Here is a 24561-nt window from a genome sequence, read left to right on the forward strand (position 1 = left end):
TAATTCCTCCTGGCTTTGGTTTCTCTATAAAAGGAGGCCACTATGCTAAATAATGCCTAAGTCTCTTTATGTGTTACAAGTATTCGGTGTACCTCATCCCTTCTTCATGCCTTCAGCGCATACGCATGTGGTTCCTATCACCCCTGAAAATGTGGGGACTTAATCAGACTTTTCCTTCTTTGTCCTGTCTGGGGCCGCCCCATTCTTATCCCACTTTAGCTAAAGAATGTACGAGCATACGTGCCCAACTTGAGTTCATTCAAGAAGCATTCACTGGGCACTCAGCAGTGAGTTTAAAGTCTGTTGATTCACTGACGGATGAGTCTGAGAGGGAGGGGCCCACAGAGGCTGAGCCTGTGCCGAGCAGTAGACCAGTGTTGCATGGATGGGGAGTCAGGTGACAGTCCAGCTTGGGGGAGATAAACCGGCCCCAGGGGCTCCAACAGCAGAGCAGATAACTGCTCAGGGACGCAGGAAATCCTTGGCAGAGGCTGACACTTGAGCTGTGTCTTGTAGAAAGGAGAGGTCAGAAAAAATACTGATGTTCATATAAAAACATATAGATCCTTTTTTTCCCCAATTGCAGGAGGACAAAGGAATTTTTTCACTTTCTTTCTGACCATTTGATCTCTTTTCATAATTCAAAAAATCTGTTCAAGGTCTCTTCCCTTTGAAGGGCTCCCAGAATGAAGCTTGCGTAGGGAAGAGATGCTTTTTATTCTTTTTTTCTCTTTCTCTTCCATCCTTCTCTTAATTTTAATTAAATTAAAAAAGAAAAAAACTTAATTTTTTTAGATCAGTTTTAGATTTACAGAAAAATTGCATTGTTTCTGTAAACACTATACCTGTTTCCCCTCTTATTAATGTCTCACATTACCATGGTTATATTTGTTACAATTAGTGAACCAATATTGATACATTATCCAGTGTACCCAGATTTTCTTAGGTTTTTTTTTTTTTTCTTTTTTTTAAACTTAAAGTCCTTTTCTTTTCCAGGAAGCCCTCCAGGATAGCACAGTACATTTAGTTGTCATGTATCATGTTTCCTTTAGAATATAACAGTTTCTCAGACTTTTCCCTGTTTTTGGTGAACTTGACAGTTTTGAGTCGTACTGGTCATGTAATTTGCAGAGTGTCTCTCATTTGGAATTTCTTCCTTTTTTTTTTTTTAACTTGAGACTTCTGGAAGTGTAATGTTTATCCATCCTGTATCAAACGTATATCAAAGAAAAGGTGCTTTGTATTTTTAGGAAAAGAAATATTGGTTTCTAATCTCTAGCAAAAATATTAGGTGTTGCAATATTCCCGTAGAATAATGGTTTTCAACAGGAATTGATGCGGGCAGTTTTGCCTCCCACGGATGTTCGGCAGTGTCTGGAGGCATGCAGTCCTTTTAGTTTGTCACAGCTGGGGGTGAGGGGATGCTGCTGGCCTCTAGTGCGTAGTGGCCACAGATGCTGCTAAACATCCTACACTGCACAGGATGATATCCCATAACAAAGACTTATCTGGCCCCAAATGTCAATAGTACCAAGGTTGAGAAACCCTGTCCTAAAATGATTAATTCTAAGAAATCATTGTGGTGATTATAATTTAAAGGGCTGATATATTTGTGTGTGGTCTGTTTTCTGTTGTGCTGTACATTGTGTATGTCTTCTTTGAACTTAATCCCTGGTCTTGCGTGTGTGTTTATCAGATAATTAGCCTGTCCTGTTATGTACAGAATGGGAGCGTTCCTACTCCTCCAAGAGGGCTTGCTCCAGCTTTATATTTGAGTCTAGTGTATATATTTTTTTCTTTGGAAGTAGTCTCAGAGCCTTGTCTATTTAGAATGTTTGGCTACTTGGCTGGGACTGTAGAGTACAAAGGTACTTCAAAAATTCGTGGAAAAATCGAATTAAAAGATAATACAAATCTTTCCATGAACTTTTTGAAGTACCCTCACATATAAAGTTGCAGAAAGAAGTATGGTGATTAGTGTGAAGTGTTAGAGGCTTTTATAGGGTATTTGAAGTTCTGGGTTGAGAGCATTTAATAGTCAAAAATTATGTATTTAGTGAGGACCGTGTATAGCACAACGATGTAAGCTTTGTATATATAAAATAAGCATAAGATACAAGGATCACAATAATGTTATATATGATATATAATATAATAAATAATAATAAAAATAAATGTGAGTTCCTCAAAGAACTGCAGTGGGTTAAAGAGATACTCTTGAGATTATTTTCAAATTAGACTAATATTTCTCAGATTGTATTCCATAGTCTTCTGAGAGATGTAGCTAAAGAAATGTAGAGAATAGGGCTGGGCTGTTAGTTCACTTGGGAGAGCGTGGTGCTAGTAACAGCAAGGTCATGGGTTCGGGTCCTTGTACTGGGCAGCCGCCAAAAAAAAAAAAAAAAGATATGTAGAAAATATATGTTCAAGAAGCTTCTTTATAGCTGGGCTTTTCGGAGCTAGCTTCAGAACCAGTGATTCAGAGCCTTTAAAATGCATAAATCTCCAAGAGGGAGGATGTAGGTTTAGTGCTTTCCCAATAAATTTGACCATGGAGCCCCTTTTTTGAGGTAATAACTCTATTTTGAGGTTCTAAAGAATACACTTGGGAAGCTCTAATAATGTGTCTAAAAAAAATACCTGTTTGTTAATAATACTGAAAGATGCTTAACTGTAGAACTAGAAATGTGCTTTTCCTATGCAACAGGGATATAGAATAGTGGAGCCAGGGACCCTTTGAGAATCTGGAGAAAGCTGTGTATTTTGTTTTTAGAAAAACAGAAATATTTTGCACTATTATGCAAAACACTTGCACACACACAAACTATTTCATATATAATTTCCAGGAGTTCCTGGAGCATCTTGGTCTCTTCTGGTGACCCAGGGCTCAGTGAGTCCTTCTGTTATCCTTTAAGAAAGTGTGAAGGACTGAGATGTGGTGGAATGCCTGTGGAGGCAGAGCTTAGCATGGGGACTGTTTTCTAGATTAAAATTTGCACTGAAGATCAAGAAGCCTTCCTGGAATAATGATGTGTTTTTGGCTGACTTTTGCTGCTGAGTGTTAAGGTTTTCTGTAACTGTTAGGGAGGTAGCTGGGTGATCCACCAGTTGAAATCTAGAATTCATTTTCACTTTTCACTGGAATGTAAATCCTAGGTAGCATGAAGAGGAAGTGAAAGGAGATAAAAAATGTAAAAAGGAGATCAAATGATAATTTCATTGCTGGTCTTTGAAGGCAAGTAGAATTAAAAAAAAAAAATTTTAGTAGGTCTCAAACTTGGTGGCATATCAGAATCACCTGGGGAGCTTGTTGGCCCTCACCTAGAAAGTTCTGACTATAAGATATGGAGGTAGGGCCCAGGAATCTGTGTTTTTACAAGGTAGGTCTGAAAATCAACCCTTTATCGAACTTTTAAAGGCATTTGGAAACAGGTATTCTCTATCTTTCACAAGTTCCCCTTTTGGACTTTGGCTTCCAGCAATCTAGCAGACTAAAAAAATAGTCTAAAAACTTTTTTTGTATAGAAAACCCACATGCTGGAAAAAGAATACAAGACTTTCTTTTGAATTCATAACTGAACTCTGAGGAACTGGAGAATTTCCAAAGACTGATACTGAAGAGGGACCTGAAACCAGAATGGTGAGCAGCCCCGAAGGTGCTACTGTCCTGGGAGCATTTGTTGGGCTTTCTTGGTTATGTCTGCTGGGAGAGAAGACAGCCTTGGACACAACCACGTACATTGTCTGAGACTCTCCTGTAATTCTGGAGGCCACAGAGTGCTTCTATCTGTGCAGGGAGACAATAGGGGAACCTCTGTCTTGGCCTTTGCTCTAGATTTTTTTTCTGTGTGTGGAGGAAGTTTGTGGAAGTCTCCTATTACCTTGTAATCGCAGGCTAGTCCTCGTATGGGTTTGGTTTGAATTTATTCTGCTTGTATGATCTGGTGATCCCAAGCTGAGAAATTAACTAAAAATGAGTGATAGTGAGCTGGGACTTCCGGTAAAGTAAATGCAAACTCTTCCTGGATGAATAGACCTTAAAATCAGGCCTCCCAGGATTTTCAAGATTATATTAACCAGATAGGAGCTCACAATCCCAAATTTAAAAATATGCAAATAAACCAGCATAAGTGAGAACCAGTGGAATCAGCAAACAGTGGAATTAGTATGAGCAGGACTTCAGATATTGGCATTATTAGGTAAAGACTATATGAAGCGGTACCTGATAATGTTTAAAACTTTTGGAGAAATAAAAGATGAAATTGAAAACATGAGCTAGGATTACAAAACTACTGAAAAGATCAGGTAGATTTTAAAAAGAACCAAATAGAAATTCTAGAAATTAAAATTTTAATCCTTAAAATATTTAGTGGAATGATATATTTTATCAGTATAGAATGTAGTTGATCTTAACTTGCAGATTAGACAGAAGTGGAGAAAGCATTAATGAGCTGGAAGTTAAATCTGAGAAAATTGCCCAGAATCTGATACCATCAAAGAGATGAATATTATGAAAGCAGTTGACTCAGCGATGGAATGAGGTCTCTAATGTATGTCTAACTGGAATTCCAGCAGGAGAGAGAGAAAAGGAAATGGGGGAAGAGGCAATAATCAAAGGAATAATTGCTGAGAATTTTCTAGAGCTAATGAAAGAATCCTCAGATTTTAGGAAGTACGACAGATTCCAAGCAGGATTAATAAGTAATATATACAAAAGATGAAGAAAAGAGCCAAAAAGACAGATCCAAAGGCATAGTAGTTAAGAGTACAGACTATGGGGCAAGCGTATCTGGGTTCACATCCTAATTTCAGCACTTATAAGCTGTGTGACCTTGGGCAAATGACTTCTATGTGCCTCAGTTTTCTCATATGTAGAATGGGGATAATAATACTTATCTCATAGGATTATTCAGTTTAAACAAGTTAATGTATGTGGAGTTCTTAAAATAGTGCTTGGCATATAGTAAAACCCACGTAAATGTCGACTGCTATTACTAATACTATTATTACTACTACAAAGGAATGGGAGACTGATAGCAGACTTTTGAACAGTCAACAATGTCTTTTGAACTTTTTTTTTTTGAACAGTGTCTTGAAGATAGTAGAATCACCTCAAAGTGCTGAGAGAAAAATGTCAATTTAGAATTGTACACCCAGCTAAATCATATATATATATATATTTAAAAAGGTAAGGGGATCTCAACCCTTGACTTGGTGTGGTCTGCACCACGCTCAGCCAGTGAGCTAACCGGCCATCCCTATATAGGGATCCGAACCCGTGGCGTTGGTGTTATCAGCACCGCAGTCTCCCAAGTGAACCACCGGCCGGCCCTAAATCGTAATTAAAGAATGTCGTAAAGACATTTTTAGATAAAAGACATTTTTAGATAAAAACCAAGAGTTTACCACCAAAAGAACTCTCTAAAGGAACGTCTGAAGGATGTATATGTATCAGGGAAAAAAAAAAAAGATCCCCAAAGGAAGGTTTAAGATGCAAGAGAAAATGGAGAACAGAGAAAGTTGGTAGGTATGTAAATAAATCTAAACAGATATTGACAATGTAGAAAACAATCTGAAAGAAGGCAGGAAAGAAGGGAAAAGGAAAGAAAAAGCAGGAAATAGCATAAAATATGATGATGGAAATACTACCACATATATCAGTAATCATGATAAATTCAGATTAAAAAACAGAGTGTGAGATCAGATATAAGAAACAAAGTCCAGCTGGATACTGTTTATAAGAGACACACCCCGAAACAAGCATGTAGAAAGGTTGAAATAGAATAGAATGGGAAAGATATCTTGGGTAAATGCTAACTGAAGAAAATCAGCAAGTTACTAATATGGGACTAATGCCGAAATGCTATTAAAAGGAAATACTGTTAACTACAGGACGGGTTGTGGACTGCAGTTCGTGGGCCAGTTCTAATCTGATGTCTGTTTTTGTATCTTAAGCTTTGTTGGAACACAGCCACACACGCTTGTTTCCTTTTCAGGAGGGCCTCCTTTTGTTGGGTAGAGTTGAGTAGTTGTAGCAGAGTCTGTATGACCCCCCAAACCTGAAATATTTACTAACTGTCCCTTTGTAGAAAACATACGTTGACTCCTGAACTAGAACTACACATATATACCAACATGGATGACTCTCATAAGAATAATGTTGAGTGAAAAAAAAGCAGGTTGCAGACATGTGCTACTTGTGGGGATACACATGTATGTGGTAAAAGTTTAAAGAAATGCAGGCGGGGGATGAACACCAAAATCATGGTAGTGGTTATGTGTGGGGCGGAGGAGAATGCAGGTGACAATTTAAGGGGTTTTGTTTCCAGCTGGATGGTGAGGATGTGGCTGTTATTTGGGTTATCTCTGTACCTTTCTTTATGTCTTAAAAACAGCATGATACTTTCTTTACAAGTCGTCTTTTGTCTAGGCGTGTGATGTCGATGATCCTGTGGCCACAGGAGAAAGTAGCAGAAGGGCTTAAAGGAAAAACATGCCACATAATTTTCACATTTTCAGCTAGGAAGGAAATTCCTAAAACAGGAGAGAACTTTAGACTTGGCAAGTGGCAGGGCCTCTGGAGGGCATACCAGTCCTCTGCTGGAAGAAGGGATCCCTTTCTCCATAGGTCTTGTTAATGGCCATCTGGCACCTGCTTGAGTTTGCCATGTGATCACAAGACTGCCAGTTTTATTTTGGATGGCTGAGTCACAGAGAATAATTCTAATTCCCCTTCCATATGATAGCTTCTTAAATATGAAGATGGTGGTCATGCATCATCACTGTGACTCCCCTGTGACTTCGTTGTTTTGGAAGCTCATCTTTGCATTCCCTTTAGTTTGCTCATAGCCCTTTGAAGGTGAACCATTTGGTCCTGACCACGGGAATCCATGTGTGGTCTGACCAGGCCAAAGTGGACGGAAGGGGTGGTGTCTTCCACAGTGAGCATTGTACTTCTGTTAGGACACCTTAAGAGTTCAGTGCTGGGTTGATTCTTGTTAAGTTTGTGGCCAGCTAAATCCTGACTTTGTCCTTCCTATATTGACAAGATATATTTAGAGAAAGGATAATAGAAAATAAAAAGATTTTTGAAAACTTCTTTATGATTTCCCAAATGTTAAGAAAATGTGTTTAGCCAGTTTAAGAAGAGCAGCATTCCCCCAGTGCTTCTTTATGTGCTTGTCATACATTAGCAAGTGCTCAGAAGAAAACGATAGTATTTTATTATTTAGCAAATACTGCAAATAACATGCACATATATACTGCATGTTACAGTGAAAATAGTGCAGGGAGAAAGAGAGGCTAGCTGATTGACCAGGCTGGGTTTTATAGGAAATTTTTGTGCTTTAATGGGTTGGTCCTTAACTTTGAATATATCTCTCATCCTTTTCATTTACTAGAGTTTTTAAGTACTGTTTTGTGCTAAATGAATTTATAAGATATTGATATATGAACATGAACATAATTTTAATTTATGTTTGGGGATTTTTTTTGATATGGCTCAGTTTTCTAAGTTTTTCCCTTGATGCTAAATGTACTTTTCTTTTGAGCAAGTAAGTTTTTTATTTTTTTAATTATCTTATGATTAGGTTGTCATTAAACCATCATATTTAATTTTATTTCAAATGTAGTTGCATATAGTTTTATTTTTCGAACTTTAGGAAATGCGATGGATTTCTATGGGGTAGTCAGAATTACAAATATTACAGGGTAATAAGAGGTATAATTTTAACTTTTGGTGGGAGTAGTACAAATGTCATGTGCATTATTAATTATTCATATGAGTAATTCTATTTGTCATGGATTGCTTTTTCTTGGAGATAATGTGAAATATGTAAACTAATAGGAAAATGAAAGTTTCTTTTTAGATTAATAGATGCAATAATGATGATTTTTGAGTTGCCTCTTCCTCTGGGGGCATGCCCAGCTCTTTGTTAAGGTCCTCTTGTCTCTTCCTGTCAGTGTGACATTTGTCGGTTTCCCCAGTGTCTGTGATGTTGCTTATTACAGAGCCTGTGCTTTATTATTTATTTATAATCCCTGTACAGTGCCTGTACAGTGTTTGGCACATAGTAAGTGTGGTAAGTGCTTATTGAAAAAATTCCTGTGAGTTTAGTAGGAGGGAAAATCAGTTAACAATAATACTACATACTGTATTATCCCATTTATATAAAATTCTAGAAAACACAAATGAATCTGACCAAAAGATGATCAGTAGTGGCCTGGGGATGGGCAGCGGTGGAATTTAAAGTGGTGTGAGGAAATGTTTGGAGATGTTAGATATGCTTGTTGTCTTTATTGTGGAATTTAGATATGCTCATTATCTTTATTGTGACGATGGTTTCACATATGTCAAATCTCATCAAACTGCATATTTATGTGCAATTTATTATATATTATTTGTACCTCTATAAAGCACAGAAATAAGAGAAGGGCTGTGGTTTGGCCTGGCTTGAGGGCTAGTACAGGGGCCATAGGGGTGGCCCAGCGTGACTCAGGTGTTCTCACCTGGACCAACATCTGCGGCTGGTGGGACAGGGCAGGTTCTCAGAAGAACCTGGAATTTGTGTGCTTAGAGGTGCAGAAGGGTCATTTCTTATATAAGGGTGGGGTGCGCTGGGCAGGTAACCCCATAGGTGTTCGCATGATTATGAAAAGCGTACCTTGGGCAGTCTGTTTGATCTTAGCATTTACTATTGGACTATTGAAGAAGTGGAAATGATTTATAATCAGATGGTTATTGGAGAAACTGGAGATTCTAAAGAAAACAGTTTCTGGCCCAAAATAGTTGTATTCAAATCTCTGAGGTCTGATAGTAGCTCATTCTTATGAATTGTCTGTATCTTACCCTTGGCTTTCGAAGCCTCACTTTCTAGTCAACTCTTTTTCTCTTATTGGAACCAATTAGCAGAAAGGATATTAACAGTAGACAGTACGATATCATATCACATTTGTTGGCACTAAGCATAACATACCAAAACATTAAACAAGTGTGAAATTTGCATTATGGTCAAATTGTTCCCTAACATATCAGTTAGAAAAATTCACATTTTCAGACAGCCATTAACAACAGAACTGACTGTCCTGCCTGTGCCCAAGCCTGGCTTGACAGAAGGAAGTTGAACATGGTGAAGGTTGCTAAGAAAGATCACCTAAAGTAGGGCTATCTTGTCATTTTCACTGGCAATTACAGATACAAAGTTTAAAGGTTTAAAATTTGGATATAGGACCTTGAGTTCACTTGTAGTGGAGGAGAGTAAATACTGATTCTACTTTGAAACAAGTAGTACCTGTACTTATTTCATATGTTTTCAGTCTACATGTATACTTGTAAAAGAAATTTTGAAACCTTGCTCTTTTCAATCTACATGTCAACTTTTCAAAGAGAACTTGAAGCTAAGTTAATTATGAAATAATTCATAAAATATTTATGAAGTATATGAATATTATGAAATATAAACAGAAGTTGATATTTGGTCAAAGTAGGGAAAAACAAATATTTTAATTCTGCTCTAACTTTTGTTGATTTAAGAAGACAGAAATATATTACAAAGAAATGTGAACCCTGAGCTGTTAATGTTAATGTCATCTCATCTTCTTTTTCCTCCTCTGCAAAATGGGCATAATAATTATTAGCCACTAGAATAATTTGTTGATGCATTGGGCGCTGGGAAGATTCATAGAAAGCTTAGAGACTTTCCCCCTGTTTTGTAACCTCTCAAAGTCTCTAGGGAAAAAAGTTGTTTCCTTCTCCATTTATCCCTCTTCCATTTCTTCTTCAGGCACTTCTGATCTTTTTAAAATTTTTTTTTAGGAAAACAGGTGGAGTTCTGGGCATATACCAAAAGGAAAAATCATAACTAAATTAAATAAAGAAAAATGTTATCTTAATGTCTCTGGGATTGTGGTTTTTTGCACTACCAAAAGAAGTGAACTTAAGGATTTCCAACTATGAACTTCTCTCTTTGATTGTTTTCTTCTTAACACGTTTTGGTTCCTGAGTTCAAATATCCGAGGTGTATGTTTGGGCCTCCAAACAGAGCATGGTTTTCCCCAGTTTTTGCTTTATTAATACCACTGTAACAAAATCTTTGTATATAAGTCTTCATCCACCTCTCTGAATATTTCCTTAGCATAGATTCTTAGAAAGATAATTACTGGATCAAAGTGTATGAATATTTTAAAAACTTTCTTGGTACTTATTGCCGTGGCGCTTTCCAGAAAGCTTGCACTAATTTATGCTCATAAGCAGCAAGGAGTGAGGCTGCCTAAGTCCCGGCACTAGCTCTGGGTTCTATCATTACAAACAAAATAAGAATAGAATACCTTCAAAAACAACACACACAAATAGCAAGAACAACACCCGTGACAAAACCACCACTGCAATCTGATGGGGAGAATGACATCTTACTTCGATTTCTTAGACAAGTAACACAAACTTATTTTAGAAAAACATGCAAATGGCATACAGTAGAACCATTTGTAATTCCACCTATCGGGGAGAGCTACTGTTCACTGTGTCTAATTGTTTTAACTTGCTTTTTTGGTAAATAGAATGGTTGAAGGTTTATGTTTGGTAGCCATTTAATGTCCTTTCTTGCATGGATTTTAATATTAAGGATATTAGTTTGTTGCTGTTTGTCTTTTAATTTTTTGTCCCTTCCCTCAAATTACTATTTCTGGATACAGAGATGTTAAAAAAAATTTTATATTGTAAATCTGTTGATACTTTCCTTTGTGATTTATTCTGTCACCTTTTTTTTTTTTTTAACATTTGGAACATTCTATTCAGAGATAAAATAAACAGTAATCTATATATTTTTCTACATTTTTAATGTTTAAGATTTTTTTTAACTCTTTGATTCTCATGTGGTGTTCATTTTGCAGCACAGTGTAAAGGAAAAGCTCACTTGACATTTTTTCCATATAGCTGACCAGTGTTTATGCATAGATGTTAGACAAAGAGACAGAATATTCCAGGCAGATTTAACTCGGTACTCAACTATAGTATATGTTGGAGAACACTGAGTAGCAGATCACTCATCTTGTTAAAAATATGACATATGAAGGAGAATTAAAGATTGGAAAGATGGATGAAAGTATAAATGGGAATGCCTTTGATGCCAGGTTAAGAAGTTAAAATTTGTAGTCTGAGAATTTTGAGTGTCTGAATATCCTTAAAATAGGTTAGGGCTCCTGTGGCTGCAAGCAATAGAAACTGATTTAATCAAAGTGGAAAAAAAAAAAAAAGGTTATAGGAAGAAATTTCGTGGGCTCATGGAATTAAAAATTCATATATAGTACTAACTTCAAGCCTGACTGGATCCAGGGGTTCAGATGATGTCATTGGGTGGTTTCTCTGTGTCTCTTGACCTTTCTTTCATCCCCATTGGCATTTTTTTTTAGGTTTCTGGTAGTGGCTGCTTACAGCAGATTTATATCCTCTTAGGCCCAAGTTTGGAAGAAAAGAGTGACTCTTCCTTGAAATTCCCTTACAAATCCAGAAATTGACTTGATTGGGCTCATCGATTCACATTGGCTAATGGAGTTCTTTGCCTGCCCCAAAGCAATCAATGTTGGTAAGGGAGTACAGGTGCTCTGTTAAGTAGGCCTGGGTCACGTGCCGTCTTCCTGGAGTTGGGAATGGAACCCCACAAAGACCATACAGTCAGAGTGTTGGGGAGGGGAGGTTTCCCAAAGAAAGTCAGAGTGTTGGAGCAGTATCAGATTAGGCTAGGTCGTGCTGCAGTGACAAGCAATACCAAAATCTCAGCGGCTTACTATAGAGAGCCGTAACCAGAGACTCCAGTAGCTCTCCAGAGCAGTCGTCCTCCTTGTGGAGGCCTAGCCTTCCCTGCTGTCTCATCTTGTCCGCATCACGTGTCTCCACCATAGGCACCGTGGGGGAAGGGAGTGCGCTGCCCTGGAAGTGACACATGTCAGAGCTGGCCAGAGCCAGGGCAGGGGAGGGAGGACTGGAATCCTTCCCAAGTGCCTGGAAAGAGGGGCCACCTGGACAGAAGTGAGCGTGAGATGGTACATCCACACTGGGTGAGCGCAACCAACCAGTGCCCACGACCATTGCTTATCATAGGCAGCCTTGGGGCCTCAGTCTGTCCAACCCGTCCCTTACATCCTCCTGTCCTTATCTGGCTGGTTAATGCTGAGAGCAAGTAAAGTATTGGTGAACTGCTAGAACTCTCCAGTGTGTGTGTGCCCAAGGGCCGAGTGATAGTCACATGGCCTTTCTGGAAACATGAGGACTATCCCTTGACATGACTCAGGCCATGAATTTCTACCTGGCGCTGTCTCTACACACTGCTCTGTGACAGATGGTGCTGGCTCTGCCAAGCTCGAGGCCTTTATTAAGGGAGAGGCATTTGGCATTTCTGAACTTTAAAGGAGACAAAGTACTTGGCAAAAGATGTACTTTCTAGTTCAGATCTTTACACAGTTTTAAAAAGGTTTCCTTGAATAGGTGGAAACTGTCTGACTTCTGTACCAGAATGAAGATCTGCTTTTTTTCATGTTCTTTCTGTCAATAGTAAAGATAAAATTTAGGCAAGGGATGGTGTTCTTCTGTGGTGGTCTTGAAAAAAAAAACAAACAAAAACCAGAAAGCGGTGCAGCCTCTATGGAAAACAGTATGGCAGTTTCTCAAAAAATTAAGAATAGGATTTTACCGTATGTAGGGAAAGTGAATATACATGGTCAGGGTCCCTCGAGGGGTGAGCATTTGATGTAAATATGCATGTGCGCCCAGGTGTTCCTTGGTTATTGTCTAATGTAACTGTGCATTGCACCGAGGTGTCTTGGGTTATGGACTTAAGTATAAAGGACGAGTGGCTCTGATCCACAGTGCTCCTCGCCCCTGGGATGCCCCTGGGGGGCCCCGGGGAGGCTGCTACTGCTGCTGGAGGCTGTTGCTGCAAGTTGTTGCTGTCAGTGTCCCTGAGATGTCCCAAGAGACCACTGCTGCTGCTGCTTCTGCTGCTGCTACTGCTGAGGACTGAGCTCATGCCGTCTGCCAATGGCTCCCAGGATCTTCCCTAATTACCTAGCGTGGACCTGTGTGTAAGGAGTCTGGTGACCCAGCCTGGCAAGGGAGGGGTCTTGTGACCTAGCCTGGCATGTGAGAGGTCTGGTGACCCAGCCTGGCATGTGAAGGATCTGTGACCCAGTCTGTACAATGGGGTTGGAGGGTCTGAGTCCTAGCCCTGACAATACAAATGGAAACTTAGTATAACTAAAATAATGAAACGTTTTGGCTTTAGTTATGAAATGCCTAGCGATACAATTAGCGTAGCTTTTGCTGTAGCTTTACAACTGACGTAGTATAGTTGCAGGATTCTGAGCAGGTAAAAGAGCCTGGCACTGGCGTTGTGGGTAGGATGCCAAGCAGGAAAAGAAACAGAAAGCCCCTTGGGAGGGAGAGGAAATATGGCTACCCTTGGATATGTGGTGCCTGGTAGCGTCTTTCTGGTTGACCAGGGTCTGGCTGTTGCTCACTGTACTGTGAGCCAACATGGACCAGAAACCCCTTGAAGCATCACAGTTTCTAGATTTGCAGCAGAAAGCAGACAGGTTGGAAACACAAGTACAAGCCCTGGAGGCTGAAGTCACTCCTGCTTCCGACACCAGGGACGACAATGGACCTGATGGTGAGCTGGGGGAGACTGTGCATCTGGCATGACCTGCTCATCAGAAAGTGGAGCATGAGCAGCCTATGAGACCAGGCGGACTGGTAGGCAACCCACAGGTGACCCAATTCACGACCTGTGTCCCATATACCCAGGTCGAATTGGTCGGCTTGGGGAAACAGTAAAGCATCAGAAACAGGGAGAGCCTCTGGCTGCTGCAGTTATAGGACCTAGGGGTGGATGGTGTGATGTGCTCTGGAGATGATGTAGTAAATGCATGTTGCATTTGTCTGAAGGAAGATGGCTTGCCGGGTGCCACTTAAACCCGAGAAGGTGGATGGAGTAATGTGCTCTGGAGAAGATGTAGGAAATGCATGTCACGTTTGTCTGAAGGCAGATGGCTTGAGGGGTGCTGTATAAACCCAAGAAAAGAGTGCCACATGGAGATGGGCAGATGACCCGACGACGGGTGCCCCTGCAGAATTTCAAGTATGTCTTCATCTGGTGAAAAGGTGGAAAAGTTAGCCTCCGTTACTACTTGCCTGTCTCTGTGGCAGTGGTTACAGGAGAGCCGCAGATATGCACAGGGGCAGGGCAGCCACTCCTTGATGGACTGGGCAAATGCAGCTGTTCGAACTGCCCGAGACGGTGAGTAAATGGTGGGGCTGTATGCCCTTCAATTCAAGTAATTCAGGAGCCAGGGATGGAGCAGCTGGATGCTAATAGCCAAGACAATGGGAGAGAGGCCCTGAAGGCATTTCAGAAGTTTGGGAGAGCACGCCTTCCATCACAGGGCCTGAGGCTTAGGAGAACTGAGTTTTTCTGGAGGACAGACATGAGGTGTCATTGCCCTCAGCAAACTGCTCTCTGCTCTCTAGCTGCTCTGTCTGGAGTAGCTATGCCTTGGGTGGCCCCAAGGGTGGTTTGTACAGCAACTCCAGAGAGCATAGGCTGGAAACCTTTGCGATTGTGTTGTGTTGAGTTTGCAGGCTGGCAGAACATGAGAGCAGTGGAGATGTGGCAGCCTCCACCCAGATTGCAGAAGACGTATAGAAGGTAGAGACCTGCTGCAGGGGTGGAGCTGCGGTGGAGGCCACCTACAGAGAAATGTGGAGCAGGAAAGTGGAGTCGGAACCCCCACAGAGAGCCCTCATCAGGAAAATATCTAGTGGAGCCAGGACAGCGGGGCTACCACTAGAGCCCAGAACTGTGGGTCTGCTGGCATTGTGCAGCACCAGCCTGGGAAAGCCACAGGCACCAGGACAGCTCAGTGGGCTGCACCTGGCAGAGCTGTGGGAGTGAGGCTGCCCAATGCTTTGGGGGCTCAGATGCCCCACCATGCTTAATGTTTGCCCTGTTTGGGTTTTGGATTTGTCTGTTTTTCTTTCTTGTCTATTCCTTCCTTCTGAAATGGGAATGTGTACTCAGTGTATGTCCTATTGTATCTTGGAAGTGGATAAATTTGTTTTTGATTTCTACAGGTTCACAGCTGAAAGAAGTTTGCCTTTAGTCTCAGATGAGACTTTGAACTTTCCAGTTGGTGCTGCAACAAGCTAAAGACTTTTGGGACTGTTGGGATGGAATGTCACTAAATGTAGCTGAAAAGGTAGAGCTACGGGGACAAGCCTCAAGGTGTGTAGTATGTACAATAGGTTATATGAATGTACAACAGGTTATATGAATGCAAGGGTCATTCATCCTCGCTAAGGGAACATCGTGGAAGATTCTGAATGCATAGATTGTATGGCAAGGGACTCTGAAGGGGTGGATTGTAGGGAAAGTGAATATAAATGGTCAGGGTCCCTTGAGGGGTTCAGAATCTTGCCTGGCATTTGATGTAAATATGCACGTGTGCCCAGGTGTTCCTTAGTTATTGTCTAATGTAATTATGTGCACCCAGGTGGACATGCTGAGTTATGGACTTAACTATAAAGGACGAGTGGCTCTGATCCACAGTGCCCCCCCCCGGATGCCCCAGGGGGGCCATGGGGAGGCCGCTACTGCTGCTAGAGGCTGTTGCTGCCTGTGCCCCCGGGATGCCCCAAGAGGCCACTGCTGCTGTTGCTTCTGCTACTGCTGAGGACTGAGCTCTTGCCGTCTGCCAATGGCTCCTGGGATATTTCCCAATTACCTACCATGGACCTGTGTGTGAGGGGTCTGGTGACCCAGCCTGGCATGTGAAGGGTCTGGTGACCCAGTCTGTACAACGGGTTTGAAGTGTCTGTGGGCCCTAACCCCTAGCCCTGACAATACAAATGGAAAACTTAGTGTAACTAAAATAATGAAACATTTTGGCTTTAGTTATGAATTGCTTTAACAATACTATTACCCCAACCAGACAATTGGCGTAGCAGTGACCCTAGCAAGACACTAGTCAAGCTTCATTCAGTTTATACTTTAAAGTCGAAGGTTTAGACAGACTGTTTTCTTTTGCCTTGTAATTATTCGTGTTTATTCTTGTACAGGGTGCTGAGATCTTTTAAAGCTGCTGTTCCTCGTGGTTGAGGATGACAGATTAAACACCCAGGCTTTCAGGTGATGGCATTCATGTACCTCGGGCTTTCCCCTCCAGCAGGGCATTCCTGTGCAGCTCTCGGAGATGGGCTGGCTAGTAGTGATTGTCCAGTAGTGATTTTCCATCGTAGTAGTTTTTCCTTGAGGGCTTTATACAGTCTTCTCAGGTAGCAGAGAGGGAGACTTTCTTGCCAACACCATTTCTAAATATAAACTTCTAATTAGACAGGCCGTTAGAACCTCCCTTGGAAAGGTCATTTGTAAAAGTGGATTTTGGCCACTCTGTAAGCAGTCCCCCTTCACTCACATCATTTGGACAGTGCTGTGTGGTCATAGTCAGAAAATAGCATCATCTGCAGGGGCCCGTTGATTATGTAAGGCCAGAAGATCTTTGGTATTAGATACCAAAGAGCTTGGGACTGCTGGCTTCTCCCCTTCCTCAGGACTAGTTCTTATGAACTCTCTGCTTCCAAGTTTTGTAAAATGTTACTGTCTGTTTATCGTCCTCAGATGCATCTTATTTGCAAAAGAGAAATAAAAGCCATGGTTACCGTTTCATTGATTTTAAAGAAACTAATGAAGAAGTGGAAATGTTGGTGAATCTTGGCTGTTTGGGTTTTCAATAGGCTCAGTCACATCTAGATTGTCAGTGTGAGTGAAATTAATGTATTCATTCATACATTTGCCTTTATTGGTCCTGAAATTCCATGTGGAGATATAAAGGCTTGGTTTTAGGTAGGTGTAATGCGGGAACTTAACTGGGGCCTTGTACATGATTTAGGGGACAAACCTCCTGAATTTTTCTGCAAAATCTGTAGTGTATTTTTCTGGGGAGAGGATTCCATAACTTCTGTTAAGTTTTCAAAGGGATCCATATCCCAGTGCTCTTAAGGAGCCTTGTGGAATGCTCAGAATACCTCACTGCAGCTGGGATGGTGCCTTGATTGGGACCTCAGTCCCCTGATTGGAGTTGTCACCATACTTCTTGAGTATTTCATGTGGCCCCTTAGGGTGGAAGTGGATAACTGTGGGCCATTCATAGTCAGAAGGAAGTGAGCAGAAAGGAAAAGGAAAGCTCAGAAATGATGGATTGACTCCATTTTATTTTAGAAACAAATGTACCCTTCACAGATGCTGGTTGATTCCTATAACCCTAGGGAAAGGAGTTAAGAACATGGATTCTGGAGCCAGATTTCCCGGGTTCAAATCCCAACCCTGCTATTTGGTGGTTATGTATCCTTCAGCAAATTATGTAATTTCTGTGTGCCTCAAGTGTCCTCTTACATAAAGTGGGGATAATTTGCTTCATAAGGATGTTGAAAGGATTAAATGAAATAATGTAAAGTCTTCTTGATCGCATGTACTACATGGTAAGTGTATAATAAATATCAGCTATTATAACGGAGCCATGCGGTTGTGTGTAGTAATGTAAAGAATAGTAAAACAGGGGCAGTTCGGTTTTTGTGTGCATGTGTTGGTTGTTTTGCACCTGTCTCCAAAAAGTCACCTTCCTTCAGCATTTGTCTACTTATGAGCTATTTCAAACAAATTTTGGTGCACAAACAAAAAGGTGAAAAGAATACTGTCATACATTCTTTTAGTAAAATAGGATGGTCCATGTTCTTGTGACAAAATATTGCTTGGTGAGGTTCTCCTGTTAAATGATTATCTGTTAAATGACTAACCGGATGAGAATACTGTTTCATTTTTGTCTCTAGAAGTATATTGATTAATCTTTGATCCTAAATTTCATCTAAGATATGGTCATAGTCTCATAGTCTGAGATTTCACTTATACGATCAATTTCTCCGTTATCTTTAGACTCCACAGAACTGCTCTCTGTGCCTTCATTCATCCTCTGATACATCTAATAACTGTGAAATGTTTTTCTCTGTCACCTTGCTTCTTTTTGCCATTATGGGTGGAAAATGAAAAATTTTTAATTCTCAGCTGTGTCTGCAAAGACAGTATCTTCAGACTTCTTTTATACCTTCTTGAAAATGGTGAAATTCCTTGGGCAGTGCAGTGAGAACTGACGGATGATGTTGTAGTGATGACATTTCACTATTGCACCCTCTTGGGTGATGTCCTATCATTCTCCTGCTTTCTTAATTTAGTCTTTTTCTTTTTTTGATCATAAGTGGCAGTAATTGATGGGTAATGATGAAATAATTACTACGATGATACAAAATGTTTCAACATATTGGAAGAATAAGATCACTAACATCCCCTATTGCATCTTAGATTTTTAAAAGGGTTCAGTGGGCTCATGAAAATTGCAAGGTAAAATGAATTTTTGGGAGACCCCTAAGAAAGAATAAGAGTCATGAAATAGCAATCCTTAGAAATAGGTCGAACTGTTCAAAAAAGAAACTTAAAACTAACATTGGATCCAGTGGACCTTGATAGTATATGGGGGTAACTTCAAGCTTCTAATACACCATCTGAAAGAAATAACTTGAAAGGCAGACAAAGATTAACACATGAAGGTGTTCATCACAGTGTTTTTATTAAAAAAGAAAAAAACCTAAATGTGTGACAGTAATGGGTTGATTATGCCACATCAATATACCAGTTTTATGTTATAGTTTAAGGTCAGAATCTCAATATACCACAGTTTTATGTTATAGTTTAAGGTCATAATCTCAGAAAGCCTGTAATGATATGAGGATAGAGTCATGATTGAATATTAAATTCACAGAGCATAGTACCAACCAGTACATCAATGTGAGTCATCTATATAAGCTGTAAACATAGAAAAATATTGGCAGCAATTATATAAAATGTTGACAGTTTTTTTGAGTGGCGAGGTGTGTTATTTAAATTTTATTATCTATGCTTTTGTCTTCTAAAATCTGTAACTAGCATGTATTTTTATTTTTATTTTTTTATTATTTATTTATTTATTTATTTATTTATTTGTCTTTTTCGTGACCGGTACTCAGCCAGTGAGTGCACCGGCCATTCCTATATAGGATCCGAACCCGCGGCGGGAGCGTCTCCGCACTCCCAGCGCCGCACTCTCCCGAGTGCGCCACGGGCTCGGCCCCTAGCATGTATTTTTAAAGCCAAACAAAAATGTTGTGATGTTGAAGTAAGTATTCTTTTTTAATAGTAGTTTTATCGAGGTATAACTTACATACCATACAATTCACCCATTTAAAGTCTCCCATTCAGTGGCTTTTAGTGTATTCACAAGAGGTCCTCAACAATCACCATCACCACAATCAACTTTAGAACATTTTCATTACCCCCAAAAGAAATTCCATGCTCATTAGCAGTCACTCCCTACTTCTTGCAATTTCCCAGTCCTAGGCAACCACTAATCTACTTTTTGTCCCTATGGATTTGTCTTTTCTGGACATTTCACATAAATAACTTTAACCATTTTTTATTAAAAAAAATTTTTTTTTGGTGGCTGGCTGGTATGGGGATCTGAACCCATGATCTTGATGTTATAAGGCTGCACTCTAACCAACTGAGCCAACTGGCCAACCCCCATTTCATATAAATGGAATCATATAGCATGTGGTCCTTTGTGACTGTCTTTTTCCACTCAGCATGATGTTTTCAAGATGAAGCAAATTATTCTTGTACTCTAGTTTATTCGTTTTATTTAGAAATCATATTAACCCTGATGTATCGTGTGGTATAATGTATTTTCTTCTTTACTTCCAGAATTGGTTCCTTCAATTATGAGCAACTTGTTGAATCCAGATGCCATTTTCTCGAACAATGAAATGAGCCTGTCGGACATTGAAATCTATGGCTTTGATTATGACTACACCTTGGTGTTTTATTCAAAGCACCTGCACACGCTGATATTTAATGCTGCTCGGGACCTTCTCATCAATGAACACCGGGTAAGATCACAGGGACGTTGCCTCTTCCTCCCTCTTTTTTTTTCTTAGGTATTTGGAGAACAACCTTGAGCTGGCCTGGCCCCATGCCTGGCACATAGACATCTTTTAGTTACCTGTTGCTGAACGAATGAGTAGATTTTGTTCCATTCCACATTTCCAAATAACTCTTACCTGGAAGATAGTTTTTTTTTTTTAAAGTCTTTAGATGTCTCTTTGGCAAAAGACTGTCCCAAGGTATGCATTAGTGCAGATTTGGCTACAGATGTTTACCCTCTCATTTTTTGCAGAAGGGCAACATAGTTTCTCCCAGAGCTTGATGAAGTGGCAGCCTGCTGAGTTCTGGTTAGAAGGGATTCCTCAAATGATAGGCAATGTTTTACCCTCACCACTGGTTGGCATTGTTTTCTTATGTAAAGAATATTTAAATGTCTTCTGATGCATAGCATTGTTGAGAGCTTTTAATGAGGAAGGAAAAAAACTAAAATGCTCAACACCTAACTTTCTTTTCTCTAGTCTGGTTTGAGTACACATTTCAGGAATCAGGATGAGAAACGTGCTCAGAGGTCATCTGGACTAGTGCCCTTTACCCCTGACATCATCCCGAGAGGTGTGTCTTGAATCTCCATCTTGGACTGGAGCACGCTATCCCAGGAGGCAGTTGTGACTTTTAGGAAGTTCTTCCGTGGGTTGAACAATCTTGCCTTTGTACAGCTTTCACCATTAATTGCTCCTCTTCCTTCCTTCCTTCCTTCATGTACTCCCTAAGCCTTTAAATGCCTCCAATGCTCCAAGCTCTATCACAGAGGCAGGAAGGACAAAGATGAGTAGGACACAGGCATTGCCCATGGAGAACCAAGAGCCTGGGGCCGGAGGGGAGAGTTGGTCATGTAGACAGATAAATCATGAAGCCACCTGGTGGAGGCCTCTATAGACAGAACAGAGCTGAGGATGCATACAGAATGGTTGGAACAACGTTCTCTGCCTGAGAGAATTGGGGAAAGAAAGAAGATGATATTTCAGCCAAGTCTTGAAGGAGTTTGCCAGCAAAGGTGGGCTAAGGGAGGGTGGGTATGAGTAACCTAGAAACCCAGATCTGCAGACTAATGTTTGAGTAGTGGACGTCTAAGCATAATGGGCTGGGTGTTATGCAGACCAGCCATTGTGCCCTCCAGGACTTCTCTTTTCCCAGGCTGATCGTTCTTTGTTCTTTCAAGCATGCTCATTTGTCCTCTTTTCTGTTCTTTTCATCATCCTGGTCACCCTCCTTTGTGTGAACTCTGGTTTGTCCCTCTCAAATGTGAGACCTTGAATTGAAGATATTACTCCAGATGGGGTCCAACTAGTATGGAATAGAGGGAGACCATTACCTCCCTGATTCTGGATTCCATACTTTTATTAAGGTAGCCAAAGTTTCCATTAGTTTTGGATCCAGACTATTTGATCCAGTATATTTTCTCATCCCTCTCAACTTTTGGTTATCAGTGGGCTTAAGCAACTCATTTTGTCCTTGTCCAAAATGCAGAAATGGCGTTTACCAAAAATAACTTCCCTTCTGCCACTAAGCCAACAGCCAGCTTTCTTTAGTGACGGCCAGTTTACTAGATGTAAAACCACCTAGCCACTTGCCGTCAGCAGCACTTCTCCATTTGCTCAAAAAACTCCATCCATTACAAGCGCAGTCCTTTCCCTGGGCCACGAGGATGGAAGCAGTATTAGAGCCAGGGGGTTCTGCCCTTGCTTCCCGTCTGCCATCCACCACTGTCTCCTCACCACCCCACTGGGATAGCGAGCTGGAGGAATGCTGCAGTGGTGCCGGCGTTCTGGTCCCAGGGCAGCTGCAACGTTCCTGTGACTTTGATATCATTAATGCAGGCCATTGTCCTAACAGCACTGTGCATTGATTGTCTGCTGGGTGCTGAAAGCACAGGTTCTAAAGCAAATCCTGGGTGCAAATCCTGGCTTTCACCACTTATTTCCTATGTAATCTTGATCAACTCACCCAATTTCTCTGGGCCTCAGTTTCCTCCTATGTAAAATGGGCTTGGTAACAGTGCTTTCCTCACAGTGTTACTGTGATAACTAAATGAGTTAATATATGTAAAGGAAACACTGAATAAGTGCTAGCTGTTGCTAATATTATTATTTCTAATATGCACAACAACCCTGCACATACATGTTGTCTCTGTTTTACAGTTGAGGAAAGTGAGGCTGAAAGAGTTAAGCTACTAGATCAAGGCCACAAGCACCGGGTAAGATCACAGGGACGTTACCTCTTCCTGAGGCAGAACCAGGATTTGAACTTAGATCTGTCTGTTTCCAAGGAACCTGTGTGCTCTCTATGACTCCTCGTTGCCCCCAGCAGGGTTAATAACACCATTCTACCCTATGAGTTTTTTTGTTCAGATGAAAATAAAATATTCATGAAAATAAAAAATTTATGAACATGAAAAATTTATGAAATTTGTGGGGAAAGATAGATAAAATAGATTGAGAAAAGCCTCTAGATTTAAGAATCATTGAGATTTCATTCTCATTATATCTGTCTGGTGCTGCAATAAAAGAAAGAAGTTATAATACTAATTATATCAGGCATATTAATAGAGTTAATTATGCTCAGGCAGATTTTTCTCGGGCTCTGATTAAACAAAATAATTCTTCCAAGATGCACTGAGTTCAGTACCATTTTTCCTGCCAAGACCGAGTGTACTTTATGTACTTGTGGAGATGGGAAGACATCTGCTTTGGAAATGCACAGTAATAGAACAGTACATTTGCAATTTAGCATCTTTCTAAAAAGCCAATATAAAAAGTTCAGCTCTTTCATAATTACTCATTTTTTTCAAGAACAAATTTTTACAGAAATAGAAATGGAAAAAAAAAATCAGGTAATAAGTGTCTGTATTTTCATTTCACACGTCCACCAAGGAGAAGAAGGAGCTGTTAAAACTCTTGATTTCTTCTCCAAATTCACACATTTGTCAACATTCTCTTCTCATTTGTTGGTGCCCACAATCACCTGGTCATTTGAATACAAAACCTAACATCAGCTGTGACCCCCTGCATTCTGTGTCCTACATCCAACCTCTCAGCAAATGCTGTGGGTCACTCTTTTGTTTTAAAATAAACTTAGTTTTAGGACAGTTTTAGGCTTGCAGAAAAGTTGCAAAGATAATACCAAGTTTCTGTATATATACCCCACACCCAGTTTCCTCTAATGTTAACATTTGACGTTACGGTGGTACATTTGTCGCAACTGAAGAACTAATAATGGTACATTATTATTAGCCAAAGTCCATACGTTGTTCAAATTTCCTTAATTCTTACCTAATGTCCTTTTCCTGCACCACAATCCTATCTAGGAATACCATATTACATTTGGCTGTCATGTCTCCTTAGGCTCCACTTGGCTTTTTCTGGCTTTCCTTGTTTTTGATGACAGTGACAGTTTTGAAGAGTACTGGGTGGGTATTGTAGAGTCTGATGTTTTCTTCATGATGAGACTGGGTTATGGGTTCTCTGGAGGAAGGCCACAGAGGTAAAGTGCCGTTCTCACCACATCATAACGAGGTTACCTGCTGTGCCCCAGGCTCTTGGCGTCCTTGCCAGCCACCTCTTCTCACACCTGCCCTAGCTGGCTCTGCTCCAGCCACGCTGGCCTCCTTGCTGCTCCTTGAACTTCCACACACCTTCCTGCTTTTGGGTGTTGTCGCTGGTTATTTCCTGTGTCTGCCCTGGAGCACCCGTCCTGCCCACAGACAGCCTGATGGCTTGTTCCTGATTTTTTTTTTCATATCTCTGAACCCTCATACTGCAATTTCTTTATAGAACATACCACTGCAAGGCATCATACTCTGTTTGTTTATGGTCTGCTTCCCTATGGTAATGTGGAAACTTCTTGGGGCAGAGACTTTGTCAGTTTCGCTTGCTGATGTATTCCCTGGCCGTGGCACGGTGCCTGGCACAAATACGTGCTCAGTAAATACTTGACGGCTGCACCCGTAAATTCTGCAGGTCAGTGAGAGTGTTGGGCTTCATGTAGGCCAGCACTGATGAGATCATTTTACCGTAGCTTCACGTTTATGTGTACATTTTGGAGAGCTTTGTTTTCATGTCCTTCTGTCCCGCCTCTGATTTGACTCATAATTTAGGCTACTTTAAATATCAGACTGAGACCTCTGGGAAATGGATGTGTTTATGGGCCTCTGGACCCCAGGAACTCACAGGCAGTGGTTAATGTAGAGGCTACTAGCTGTATCCAGAGATCTGTGATTGGCCAGGAAGGAGGCACATGGCCAAGCTGCAGGACTGTAGGAAGTATGTACACAGGGAATTCTGGGTTCTCTGCTGCATTTTGGTATTAACTTATCTTTTTTTTTTTTCGGATCCCTATGTAGGATCCGAACCCACAGTGGGAGTGCCGCTGTGCTCCCAGCGCCGCACTCTCCCGAGTGAGCCACGGGGTCGGCCCCGTATTAACTTATCTTGAAGCTGTAGGCACATTTCTGTAGCATTTTCAGGGGGACACTTTTTTTTTTTTTTTATCA

At 40.8% G+C, this 24561-nt stretch overlaps 1 protein-coding gene across 2 annotated transcripts in view; it reads left to right on the forward strand.

Annotated features, from left to right (window-relative positions):
- The window catches only part of NT5DC3 (5'-nucleotidase domain containing 3), a 60439-nt gene that overhangs the window by 2692 nt on the left and 33186 nt on the right, over nucleotides 1–24561 (forward strand). The window contains exons 2-3 of one of the 2 annotated variants that reach the window (XM_063074689.1): nucleotides 15122–15272; nucleotides 19833–20017. In XM_063074689.1, the coding sequence (XP_062930759.1) occupies nucleotides 19850–20017 (168 nt within the window). In that variant the 5' untranslated portion in view covers nucleotides 15122–15272; nucleotides 19833–19849. The remainder of the gene's footprint in view (nucleotides 1–15121; nucleotides 15273–19832; nucleotides 20018–24561) is intronic. The other variant, XM_063074688.1, reaches the window with a different exon arrangement.

The sequence above is a fragment of the Cynocephalus volans genome, chromosome 12, assembly GCF_027409185.1.
Source record: "Cynocephalus volans isolate mCynVol1 chromosome 12, mCynVol1.pri, whole genome shotgun sequence".
NCBI lineage: Eukaryota > Metazoa > Chordata > Mammalia > Dermoptera > Cynocephalidae > Cynocephalus > Cynocephalus volans.